Consider the following 14,817-nt stretch of genomic DNA (forward strand, 5'->3'; position numbering starts at 1 on the left):
CTTGCCGATAAGTACAATTTTTAAAAATTTTTGTTCATAATCTTAAAATTGCTAAATAGTAGTTGAACTAGACCTAGAAAAAGATTTACAATACTAATGTTCTTACAATAGACGAAAAGTTTGTTTCAATCAAAGATATTATAATAGCACCTTATTAGCTAACACAGGCATAAACACACGTACGCACACGCGTTGTACGACACGAATCAGCTTATTAGATGGTAATTTTTATGAAACTACGATATTTAAACTTGAATAAAAAATAAAAAGTCCATTAAAAAAAAGCTGTACGATTATGTAATATTAAAAAGAAGTGGAAAAAGTTTTAATTTAAAGAAAATGTGCTTTTTTAGTAGACAAAGATCATTGCTTTTCAAATGAATAAACTTCACTAAACCAACAAATTATTGTCAATCGTTAAGTGAGTAAATTGATCGTCTGATTTTCTAATCTAACTTAATCTAAAGCCTTTCCTATCGTCCCTGTTAATCATAAATAATATTAATGTTAATTATAAATATACAAAATAGTTCTTTAAATAACAAGTTTATTTTATTTATAATCTTTAAATTTCAAATGTTATTTAGGATTCAAAATCAGCACTAATATTTTCCAAAATAATCAGTAAGAACTTTTGATGAAATTGCTACTTATATTAATTCTTATATTTTTTAATAGAATTTAAATTATCCAGTTGATTCAAATGTATAATAACGGACCGTAAATTCTAAATATCATCGATTACAACTCAAACCGGCGTTACAAGCTGTACGTGTACTCTATATTTTCAACTCTTCGACTCTCGTTCTCTCTTGCTTATTCATTCGTTCTCCACATCTCTCACAGCCATTCATTCCCGTTTTACATATTCGCTTGTGTATGTATTTAAGTGCATTAACGAAGCATCGCATTGTCACTATGGTAAAGTACATCGCTCGATTAAAATCAATAGTTCATATTTGGTTGTTTTTCGGAGAAATGTTAATAGAAGGATTTATAAGAACGAGAGAAAAAGAAACAGAGAATGAATTATTCTTAACTGTATACGTGTATTTCCGTCGATTAACCTCTATGTTATAATTGATAATAATAATTTTATCGACTCTCGAAGTCATGTTGCAGTACTCTCAATTTCAAGAGTCTCTTCTTAAAGAACGAAAAAGATATTGGTCAAGTGATTTGACTCTTGATCATTCCTCTTGCCATTTTCTTCCGCATACGTACGCTAACTCAAACGAAAAATAAGTAAAGAAATAAACATACTCACCCCTGCTCTGTATATGTGTGCACGTGCGCGCGTGTGTGTACAAAAACGAATACAAAATGAATCCTATCATAGATATGTTAGGCATCGTAAATATGAACATTAAATATTCAAAATTGTTAATAAAATTATAATAGAATTTATTACATGTTAAATAATAAGTCATAAAAAGATTATCGCGTTAACATTAAATTAAAATAATTTGTTTTGTCCACACACTACTTCTCTTATTATATTTTTCTAACCTTTATTGTATTTCTCTCTTCCTTCCGTCCAGTACTTCTCATTTGTAATATGAAACGTTCACAATCAATACAGAGATAGCTTAAATTAATAGTAATTTAATCAAATTAAATACACTAAACCTATATACACGTTTTCGTTTGCAGACGCCGATGTTTGCGTGTCTGTGTTATTAAGAAGCAAATTTCGATGAAAAATTTTTGGGAACCATGTGACAAATTCTTTTTATTTGAATGGCGAATTTATACACAGGTTTTTATTAATTTCTATGTAGCCATACAAATAGAAAGAAACTAAATGTATTTATTACTTCGGCAATATATTTTAACAGTAGAAGCATAATTAAATCAATTGAAATATATAAAAATAATGAATGAAAAAAACTTCGTGCTATAAAAGTATTCGATATAATTCAAGATTTCTAAAAATTGATAATTCTTTAGCATTATAATAAGAATAAACTTAATAAATTAGATATTCATAATATTTAATTTAATCAACAAACATTTGTACGTTAAACGAAAAATAAGATATTGGAGAATCGAAAATAGCATTATTCTAAAACAAATTTGTCAATTTTAATTGGGAGAAGAATTAATAAGAAGTTATTTTTATACTTGGAAGATAAATTAATACATAATAAAAAATGAAATATTAAAGAATTTATTATTATTATTATCATCATTATTATTATTATTATTATTATTATTATTATTATTATTATTATTATTATTATTATTATTATTATTATTATTATTATCATCATAATTATTATTATCATTATTATTATTACGATAAAAAAGAAAAAATTTTCAAATAGAAAAAGCATATAAGCTTTTCACGTCTCAGCAAACTGAATTCTATCCATTAAAATTTACACACATATTCTTCTCGATTAAGTCGACTTCAGAACAATCTTCAGATTAATTTGGAATAGTGCTTCTTTCTTCGTACATACGCCGTTCAACATTTATCGTAGAATTTTTTGCTTAGATACCTCGAGAACCACACGTTTATTTAATTGATAAAACTGCTGCTCTGCTATATTCTCATCCTTCTTTTCTTTAGTGAATCAGTGTTTGCACAAACAATGGGCACAGAATAGATTGCACTACTTAAATAACATAATGTCTCTGTACAAATACTAATTCAACATTAGCTATTTGCGATATATATATATATATAATGGCTTATATACAAAGATAGATTTTATAAAAAATTCATTGATACAATTCCTAAAATAATCGTAACTACTATATTTAAAAGATTCGGTAGAACTTCGTATTATGAGGTCTAATGTCTTTAATGTCTGAATACTTTGAATATATTTAGAAGTTTCTTTATGCTTATCTAAATTTTAAGTATTCCATTGGACAAATTCTGTAATGTAATTTTAAATATTATGTTTCACACTTACTCAACAGTCAGTCTCAAATAGTACTCATGATCGTGTCTTTTACCAATATATCCGTTGCCTTTTTTTTATAAAATTAAAAGCTAATATCAATAAATTCTATAGATAGTTATCTGCTTGATTCATGCATATAATTATTTATTCTCTTCTTAAGCGATAAATAATGAATACGGGTTTCTTAGTTGATAATATAATCTCAGAATTTCAAGTTGTTCACAATTCAAGTTGCTTGAATTTTTATATTCGAAATGTCGATACGCGAATTGTGATATGATCTAATAAAAAATAACATAAATAAATTATTAAAAATATTAAAAATATATTTTATAGTATTTACCTGGCCTTGTATTATTACAATTTTTTAACGAATTTTTGAACGTATGCAAACATTATTTGCATCTACAAAAATTAATAAATTATAATATTTTCTAGATTAAATTGTAATATATGTTTTTGATATATCTTATATCAAATTACGGAGTAATAGTTTAATCTACTTTACTTGGTTTCATTTTGCATGTATTTGTAATTTACAATGTTTTAATTTATTATGTATCTGACGAATTCAGTAAAATATAATTAATTATTTTTCAAGTGAACCTTTCATCCCATGTATATTAAATATATAAACATAATCGATAAAATGATAATTTTAATGAATTTCAATTTTAGAATATGAAAAATTTCTTAAACTTGTTCAGCTTCAAAAAATAATTAAATAATTAAATTCTTAATGTAGACGATCGAAACAACCATTATAATTATGTACGAAAATTTTTTTCATAAATTATCCAAGAAATGAAAATAGTTGTAAGATAATATATAATTTTGTGTAGCTGTTTTGTATGAATCAATATAATAAATTATTTTAATATAAAATCCATCATAAAACAATACAACGTGTTATTACTTGAATTATATTTAATAAACTAAATTGATATTATTGAAAAAACAAACTAAATATTTTAGAATTAATGCCGTAAATCTGTGCCGAAATTTCAAATAGCAAATATGATCGAACGTTAGAAATAATATATTTTATAAATTCATTTGCTTCGTATTTGTGTTAAAAATATTTTATAAATGCGTTAAGCTCAAAAATTTGTTTCGCCTTATTCAAATTAACTATCTTCAATAATATGTCGCTGAGATTGATTATTACATAAAAGTAATTGATTAAATTCTCAAAAATCTATGCGAATTTAATGCTCATATTGTCTAAATTTTTTCCAAAATTTATATAATATTATTCTGTAGTTTTTTTCAACATATAAATTAATAAATAAGAAGTTTCTATCTTTATTTTTTTTTTGAATATTTTTTGAATTTTTTTGAAAATTAATTTGTCATAAATTTATAAATCTGCGTTTTAATTTGTCAAGAAATTTGCTCAAAATATTTGTTCCACCTTATCGATGTAGCCAATTACTATGATAATCGTTAATAAATAATTGCATTTATTTTTCATTACATTATTAAAGTGTTGTAATATATTTAACTTCGTCATAATTAATATATAATTATGAATCATTAATCATCGAATGAAACTTTAAACTCGATGGCCTAAATTTGTTTATGATATTATTATTGAAAAAATTCTTAATTACATAATTAACTTCACTCCAAATATCCAAAGAATATTTAAAATGAAAATTAAAGGATTCATTTGAACGTCTCAGTACATATTCTGTTTTACCTGTACAGCTGAAAATTATCATTCATTTTCGCTCCATCGTATATGTACTTCGTATTGACCCATTTATTTAACCGTTGACATTCATTGTAAAACGAATACCCTTGATTTACCTTCGCTTTATTAAGGTAGATATTATTTATCATTATTATTTATCATAATGAAGGTAGATCTTGACATCTGCAGTAGCGAATACTTCTTTGATGTCTCTTACATTTTTTACATTTACTTGCATTTCCCTTAGAAACTCGTCTCAAAGTTTTGAATATTTTTTACAAATTTTTTTTATACCATTCTTTCACATTAAATAATTGATATTCTAGAGACGTTTCCAAATGTTTTAACAATTGCCCTTTCTCACACGATTCTTTATTTTTATTATTATTATTATTTTTTTTTTTTTTTTTTTTTTTTTTTTTTTTTTTTTTTTTTTAATTTAATTGGTAATAGTAAGATTCTGAAATACTTTTTTCACCTACACAGTTGCGATATAGTAAAGAAATCAAATTTGTCGAATAAAAGATTTAAAAATATAATCATTGTAATTATTTATCGCATTCAACTCTTATATTGTCATTGTAATATTGTAATACATGTAACGGTGATTAAGTGGTAGAATAAAATTTTCAACTAATATTTAATTTAACTTTGAACAATAATTTTGTCCCGAATACATTCACTTTTACACCAATTTATTAGACTTTATACAAAAATTTAATCTTATTTCTTTCATGGTACAGAATGTTCGTCAATCATATTATGGAGAAATCGTTCGATACACTTTCTTTATTTCAGTTAAACATAACTTACGCCATAGATAGTCCTTATTGTGAGTTATTAATTTTATGGGGCAATTTATAATTTGCATTACGCAAATTCGACCTTCGGTTGGCATAAATCTATTTTATAATACACATTTGTACTTTCTTTATTGCACTACATGCTCGTTTCGTAATCAGACAAATTTACTCCCTCTTGGAACTATCGTTCATCATTCCCAAGCCTATCATTTTTATCTGCTCCATTTATCAATTAATTTTTGTTTCCGGTAGCGCTTAATCATTATTTTTCATAATTATATACGAAGGAGATATTAAAATTCGGATGGATTTTACATTCGACGGCTCTTGGAAAGTTTCGCAAATCTATTTTAATTTTTATAAATTAACAATAATATAGTCAAGCCTTGCAGTTGAATAATTTCAATTATCAAATTAAACAAAAGGAGCGCGCGCGCGCGCACACACACACACACACACACACACACACATATATATGTATACAGTGCGGTTGTACAAGTTTCCTTGTTCTAAAATCCCGTCGCGTTCTCTTAAACAAAACTGTCCAATGAATTCCCTCGTCTAGAGCACCGAAATTTCATACATGTTTTAGTAAATTTCAACATAAAGAACTGTCTTTCTCCTATACGAAAACTTGAATATATGCGGAAGTAGTGTTGAGTATAGTTTTTCTCGAAAATAAGAAGGGCTAATTTCATCGTCAAATTTATCTTCTTCCTTAAAGAATTTTTTGTTATTGTTGACGTATTTTACTAGATCCAAATCTGAAATGTTTCTTCTATTTTACTATTATTATAATTTATTTCTATCTTTTTGTTTTGAAGTACTATAATACAATGCATTGATGTAATTCCACTTTTCAAATTCTAGAACTAATAGTTTGATCATTTAAGGAAAAAATATCTTAATGTCATTGTAATTAAAAATATACTTTCTCGTCTCATAAAGTGCGCCGTAAACGATAAATAGCAAATAATAAAGGGGATAAAATAACGAGGAGACATTTCAAATGTTAAGACACGGAGTTAAATGTTCGCTTGTGCATTCGTCTCGAGTGATTAAGATTTCCATCAACCTCGTAATTCGCGCCTGTTCAGCTATTTAAGTACACTGAGCTTAATCTCGCATGTGACTACGAACGCCTATGCTCTTTAATAAATATAATATATTTTAACAGAATTTTCACACATGACACGGCTAATTAGCATAAAAAAGTTGCACATATTAATTATCAATACATTATTGCGTATGGGTAACAATATTACACAGCCATACAGATCACTTAACAAACTGATATAATGCAATTACAATCTATTGAACAATTATATAATGTATATCTTGCGATATATATGCATGGAATTACGTGGATAATGATGATGGATTATTGAGAAATGTGTAATTTTCTAAAATACTAAGTAGGTGGAAAATATTGATCAATAAGTCACTTTTCTCCTATAATTGCTAGCACTAAATAAATCCGGCCGATGGAATGTAATAATAAAAAGGATTTCTGAACTTCCTCTACAACACGCTTGAAGAAGGAGAAAGGTACCCCAGGCACGCAATCTGTTTCATTTGAACAAAAAAAACAAAAAAACAAAAAAAAAACAAAAAAAATCACATAACCTTTTCTTTCGATAACCGCTGCCCAACCCAATGTAATTGACCACAACTCTTACGTAATCCAAAACGATATTCCCCATGGCACTTTATATGCACACATACCGGTAAGATCGCGTACACGTACGACCGTATATCGTCTATTGGGTCGACCCATTCGCAAACGCAATGATAATTTACGGGGAGTTAAGCATCCCACCATATAGGGTTAGTTCGAATTAGCCCGCGATTAACGGCCCGAATGTTAATTGATATTGGCATAGGCGACCGCCTGCCAGAAACTCTGACCTAGCCTAACTCGCGAATGATACGTTAAGGATGGTATATGGTAAAATAGAGCGAAGATCATTGAATATTTACAATTTTACGTTAAATTACAGAAGTGTTATTGATCGCGTTGTCGAAAATAAATGACGGGAATGTGTGTTAGCACAGTGAATTGCTGGGTATGGTAAAAGTATATACTTTCTAATAAATATGTTAATGTGTCGATTGCCGACTGAAAAATGAATTTATATAAACAAAATTGTCAATTTTTATCCGCTCGAGTCCAATAAAAACTTTACGTAAACAATAACATTGTATTATCGATATATATATATATATATATATATATATATATATATATACTTGACCGCACACATTATCAAGAAAACTCGTGAAAATTATTGGTACGTTGGTACGTTAGTCAGTATTTATAATACAACACAATCAATACTATACGAATTTCATAGCTGTATAAAAATATTATGATAAACAACGTGATATCATTTTTTTTTTTTTTTTTAATTATTTTTTGTTTATCCCAAATTTCATATACGAAGGTGATTTTTTCATTGAAAATATTTACAACAAGTTTGTTATTTGCAATGTAAACAAATGTAAACAAAAGTAAAAAATTAATAAATAAATAACGGTCGAGTCAAATTCTCCAAAAATTTTGATGGCTAAAGCAATTGTTAATTCAGCGCTTGTTACGAAAATTTACACGATATTACATTAAATATAAGAATTGTTTATATTAACGTAAAGACTTTCGTTACGATTGAGTATAAATTATTCAACCAATTAATTAATCCAGTTACACAGCATACTCGGAGAATTAGAATAAATTCATTAAAACGAATATCACATATCCAGGAGCGATATGAACATTTACTTTAAATTTAATATTACACGCATTAAATACGTGTGTCGCATCGAACGTGAGAGGAAACTTGAAAAATAATGGCGAAATAAAGAAAGTAAAAAAAAACGGCCAAAATTACGCGCGATACAATATCAGTCAGCGGATTTCCTCAGATTATTCCATAATAGCGAGATAAAAAGCTCGAAAGAGTTTAGCAATAAATAAGAATAATCCATCCAAGAGTTTAGGGTGTCCCGAAGCTTATCTTACATCTCTAAATCATATCCCTACTTTGCGCAAATTACTTCCACTCGTCCCTCGCTAATTCCATCTCTCGTCTCCTGTGCTCCTGCCAAGCGCGTGACGCCGTCCCCTCCCCCTAACTCCCCAAGCCCACCATCGAATCCAGCGACTATATTTCCTCCAAGCTTATACACGCGCACGCGCGCACGCACACACACACACACACACACACACACACACACATATATATATATATATATATATATATATATATATATATGAGTACCAAGAAATGTGTAAAATTTGCAGCGCTACCGGAGGAGGGTCCTATCATAACGGGCAGATCGGGCAGGCATCGCTATCAAGTTTCGGATGTCGTGCGATTCAACTGCACGTCCGCAAAGTCCAGGCCGGCGGCAATGCTCAGTTGGTTCATCAATGGAGAGCCGGTAAGTTGCGACTCGCAGCCTCCTTTGTACAGTATCCCTGTGAATGTGTAAGGGGAGCTTACGGCAACTTCAAGCTAATCAATTTGCGTGGTTAAGTTGTCGGGTGGTTTGGGGGGGGGGGGGGGGGGTGCAGGAGCGTGTAGCGGAGGCGGTCAACGGCCGAGAGTGAGAGCGTAAGAAGAGAGGATCGTTCCTGACCCCCTTGGGAGTCGAGGTCTTCGATAATAATTTGCACTTCCTCGTTTGGAACAATTTTCCCGGATCGAGTCCTTACAGTACAGATTGCACAATTATTGTTACGCTTTTGTCGATTGCGAAATTCGTAGATGCTTTGAAATATTCTTAAAATTTAATCATTCTGGAATGGATATTTTTTCTTCTTCTTATTCTTCTTCTTCTTATTCTTCTTCTTCTTCTTCTTCTTCTTCTTCTCCTTTATCTACATTTTATATTTTTTTCGTTTAATAAAGATTGCATCTTGTAAATAAATAAAGACTTTTAACGGATTTTTTTTAACGTCGTGAATTATTCATACTATTGATAAATTCTATATCAAATTATAAAAAGTACATTCGAGATAATATAATAATCAGTTATTTTCGTGTAAAATTTGGTTTCTGTTTTTTTTTTTTTTTTGCTTTTTTTTACGGTACATATTACAAAATATTATAATTATCGTTATAATATCATTAATCAAATTTAAGCCTGAAATTTTTGTTGCAGATAATTTCTCATGACTCTGATATTTTAAAGTTCGATGATATACTTAAATAGCTTGACCAATGCTATTTAGTAAATTTAATACTTTATCTCATAACGTTGTGATAAATAACTAAAATTAAAATAATGAATGAAAAAACTAATGAAATTGCCTTGTATGATGTCTCCAATTGTTTAGCGTCAATCTAACATTATTTATTATATATTGTTATTAGTTTGTCACACGGAAAAATATCGGATAAAATATATATATATATATATATATATATATATATATATATATATACCTATTGAATTTCTGATTTGTGATTTATGATTTTTAAGAATACTTTGCTACTTACTCCAACATTGTATCTCTACATTGTAATTATGTAATATAGTATTGAGTCAATATTGACGAAGTAAAGTCCTTCAAAGATTTACCATAATTCTAAAACTTCAATTCTGCAATTTAAAATAAAATAAAGTTGTGACCGATTGTATTAAATTTCTATAAATTTCAGTAACAAATCCATAGATGTAGAGAATTGGAAATCAGATTTGGCAGAAGATTTATTCATCAATAAATGATGTTTTGTTATCGTTGACTAAAAAGTTCAACATTCGTGTGGGTTCAAAGAGAGAAATAAAATTAAAAATGACAGTGACAAAAAATCAATTATATTGAGGAGATTGACATCGTCGTATGTCGAACCGCCGGATTTACCAATAAATTTCATACTCTATATCGGAATTTTAATGTTTAAAGTCAACATTTAACGTAAACCAGCGCGTATGAGCTACGATACTCAAGTATAAAAAAAATCAAGACATAGAACACGAAACAATATATGATGGCCTTTAATGTTAAAATCCAAAATTAGTGAGAAATTATTTTATTAATGTTATTACATCTTTGAAACTCGTGTCACATTGCTATTGATAAATTCGGCTTTTTATTGTAACCGGATTTTCATTTCGCTTAAATTAATAACTACACGAATGCATATACGTAATTAAAGGTGTAATAATTCGTTTCTTATGATTGGTTAAATAAAAATTTGTTCGAACGATAAATCGAATAAATTGAGTATCGAGTGCTTTACAAAAATACTTTTAACAAAATGTTTTGAGAGACTTTCACGCAAAATCGATATTATCGTAAATTGAGTTCGTCCTTTATAATATCGAGTCATTAGAGAAATCTTCCCAATAGCATCGCACGCAGCAAAAAAAAAAAAAAAAAAAAAAATACTACTCGAGCTTTCTATTTGCATTTATATTTATTATTATGTACGGATGAAAAAAATAATAATAATTATGGAATAATGTATGTTAAGGGGCACTTGGTAAATGGAAAAGCGCGAAAATACTTGGTTTTATAAAATGCCGTTTCAGTTTATTCGAAATGAGAACTATATAAATTCGGAGCACAGACGGGCTATTCTCAACTAAATAAGATAAAGATAAAGATAATGATTTAATCGATTACTCGAATGGGGCTGGAAAATACGTGGGGAGGTAAAAATGTTGCATAAAAATGTTAGCAATCGTTCAGGAGTGTGCCATTAATTGCCAATGGCCAAGGCCGAGAGCTCCCAGCTCACCTAATTAATACATTTATGGCGCTACGGGTTTTGCGAACGGCTGGGAGAGGGGGTTAGTAAGGGGTGTAAATCTTCAAAAGTCCAAGTAAACAAAGCCGAAGGTAGATGAGCGGAAGCATCACTAATGGAGCGCGTTGATTCGTATTGGTCCTGACAGGTGGATCAGTCGCTGTTGCGCGGACCCCACGTGACGGAGATCGACCGCGAGGGTCTGGAGACGATCGTGCTGGGCTTGGAGTTCCGGATACGCACGAAACACTTCAAGCGGGGCGATATGAAGATAAAGTGCCTAGCCAGGATAGCGACCGTCTACTGGAAAACCAACGAGCTGAGCATCGAAAGCTACCGAACGGAGAACAAAGCGCCGGTTATGGAGAGTCGGGAGACGAGACCACAAGGCCACACGCACGCCGAGCACATACTTGGTAAATTAACTGGGCGACTCACGCACCCACTCACGCATGTGCACACGCACGTGGTAGCTAGTAGCTAACGATTAAGGAGCGCTTATTAAGCATATTTACTCTACACATGCACCGGGCGTATATTCGTTTGCAGTTTGTTTTTGAATTATTGTTCATAACGGAGGAGTGCGGTTTTCGGTCAACGGGAGGGGAAGGAGAGTAGATGGGGAAACGCTTGGAGCATAAAAAGCTTTGGAACGAGAAGACGCATTGGTATGGAGCGAATGTAAAGTTCCAGTGGCGATAAAATTTTGAAAGATCTATAAAAAGAGATTGGTGGTGCGCTAGTCTAGCGAAGCATTTGCAATCGACTAATCTACGGCCATAATCTCTACCTATGGGAATTTCAAGTTTTATTTTTAAATCAAACTTCGTTTGAACGAGCTACTTTATAATGTAGACGAGTTTCATGAAAAATAGGCATAAATTGCCTTATTTTGTATCGGAAAAATGAAAAAAAAGTACCTCCCATTCCTACCATTTACGGCTGCATCTCTAATAATGTGTTTCTATTTACGAAAGTTATTAACAATCGAATTAACCTTCATTCGATCGACCGATGCTTCTTAATTTATATTCTAGATTATCGTTCGTAGTATTAATTGCTTCTAGTCACTTTTCCCCCTCAATTCTTCATTGTGATTGTATCGCAGACGTATATTACAGTTGGAAAATGGTTTTCTCCGTTGAAGCAGTCGCTTAAATTTTGTTTTTTTTTTTTTTTTTTCAACTTCCCTTCGAGTTTTATCTTTAGCATATCAAGAATGTAAAACACATTCCTGAGAATTATACGTTATAAGCCAATTCTCTTATATATTAAATAAATTTTCTTCCATAGAATGAATTAATTGTAAAAATTATATGCTGAATATTAAGATAAAAAGAGAGAAAAGATTAAAATGAATAATATACGAATGATAGAATTATAATTTACAATAACTATATTAATATTTTTCTATTTACCATACACGTTGCGACTATACAAATTAAATTACAATGTAATCTGTGTAATTTCAATAAACATATTACCGACTTAAAATACAAAAGTATATTTACAATAAAAGTACAAATGCACGAGAATGCTTTTTGGTCAATTTTTATGCTTTTGTATAAATGTGAAAACGTAACTCTACACCTACATGCTTGAACAATTAAATTCGTACTTTCATATATTTATCATAACCCTCACACTCAAACTATTAATTTTCAAATATGCGCATGTGTGCGAATGTATGCCTGCGTGCGTAAATGCTTGCGCGCGTGAAGTGTGTGTGTATAGGCGTGTGTGCGGGTGTGCGTACACATTTATTTGCAACATACGCGCACGCACACATACAATTTATCGCGTTCAGTGTTTGCACAAGGTTTTGCGTATATCTGAATTGGTACTAGTCATGATTACCCTGGTAAAATTACCTTGGACGTTATTTTGGAAACCTGCGGTTCCCAGGCACAGGCATGTCTCTCGCGCACACCCTCTCTCCGACTCCCACTCCTTCCCACTCGCTCACCCGTTCCCTCTCTTACGACCGTTTCTATGCGACCCACTCTTTCTGCGCCCGTATAGGCCTGTGTGTTTGCGTGCGTGCACATGTGCGTGTAAATGAACTAACTAAAATATGAAAGCGTAAGATTAATAGACATATTGCTTGCGCAAAAATTGATGCGCTCTTGATAGAAAATGCTCCCAATATGCTCCCAATATGTCGACATGGAGGTGTGCACACAATTATATGCGTGCATGTTATAAAAAATAGGAGTCTCCAATGAATTCACTAAGTACATCCCGTTACACGAGTTTATTTATACTCACTTTTCCTCTTCTTCTTTTATCGCAGAGAAATTACAATTCTCTGTGTAATTTCACATTTTCACTCGTTAAATAAAACTATAGTCATAGTAATTAACTGTGGCTCCCTAAATGATTAATCTCTATCCTACATCGTTATTAGAAGATAATATGCTGTGCTCAGCTAGTAATAACAGAAATATACACTTTATTACACATGTCTCGTGATGTCTTAAAAAATTCTTAACTTTTGGCTTAAATATGATGCTATATTAGTTAACATATTCTAAAATCGTGTGTATCATATAATGTTAATATTTGTGATAATCATTTTTTACGTATATTATAATTTTAAAAAATTATCCCTAAATTTAACAATATTTCATGATCAATTTTATGATATTTAAATATTACGTTTATTGTACATGAATATTATATCGTATACGCCTATACTTGTATTATTTATTGGGAGAAATCTAATGGATTAATCTTAAATATATGCTATTCGTATATTCCGTGTATTTTTTTATAAGGAAAATATGTTAATTATATAATACTTAAATAATTAATTTATTTAAAAGCAATCTTATTTATTATTTATAATTATATAAGTAGGAAAAGAAATAGTAAAATAAAGCATCGTATTAAATGAAAATATCAAAGCATATCAATATTGAGTTAATACATTGTTGTCATCATAATAGTAATTGTCATCGACATTAGTAAAATAAAAATTCTTGAAATTATACAAATTGATGTTATATTTACGTATTAGACATGAAAAATTATCTGAAAAATTCATTTTAGCATTATGCATTTAAAGAGTAATATATGCTTTTTTTTTTCTTTCTTTATTTTTTTTTTTTTTTTTTTTTTTTTTTTTTTTTTTTTTTTTTTTTTTTTTTTTTAAATAATTGTGAAATCCATAAGAACGGCACTTTCCGACATAAATATAATATGAATAGCAATATGTTTAAATATGCATCTACTTTCTCACAATCAATAATCTTAAAATTAGCAGGAAATATTTATAAAAATTATAATCTCTATTAACTAGGTTATATAATTTTTAATTCATCTATCCTATCGATATTCTTCTATTTTACAATATTTTGTATCAAAAGAGTCGGTAAATATACACCATAGCATTACCATACCATACCTTACCTACTATAATGAAGCAGTTAAAATACCTATGATCAATTTGATTTTAAACAATGATTCATAGACTTGTGCCCCTATTCCTGGAAAACTAGCGCATGCAACTCCTATTACGCTCGTGTCAATATTCACCAGCACTTAAAAAATGTGAAAAATTGCTTGCCTCCTGCCACATCCACCATCAATATAAAAAAAAAAAATAAAAAAATAAAAATAAAGAAAGAAAAAACAATTGAATAACA

At 29.7% G+C, this 14,817-nt stretch overlaps 1 protein-coding gene across 1 annotated transcript in view; it reads left to right on the forward strand.

Moving 5' to 3' along the window:
* LOC105364988 (uncharacterized) overlaps nucleotides 1-14,817 on the forward strand; it is a 32,144-nt gene that overhangs the window by 12,174 nt on the left and 5,153 nt on the right. Inside the window, exons 5-6 of the mRNA XM_011503034.1 lie at nucleotides 8,716-8,855; nucleotides 11,319-11,586. Of these exons, the coding sequence (XP_011501336.1) occupies nucleotides 8,716-8,855; nucleotides 11,319-11,586 (408 nt within the window). The remainder of the gene's footprint in view (nucleotides 1-8,715; nucleotides 8,856-11,318; nucleotides 11,587-14,817) is intronic.

This window comes from Ceratosolen solmsi, unplaced genomic scaffold (genome assembly GCF_000503995.2).
Source record: "Ceratosolen solmsi marchali unplaced genomic scaffold, CerSol_1.0 scaffold61, whole genome shotgun sequence".
Classification (NCBI taxonomy): domain Eukaryota; kingdom Metazoa; phylum Arthropoda; class Insecta; order Hymenoptera; family Agaonidae; genus Ceratosolen; species Ceratosolen solmsi.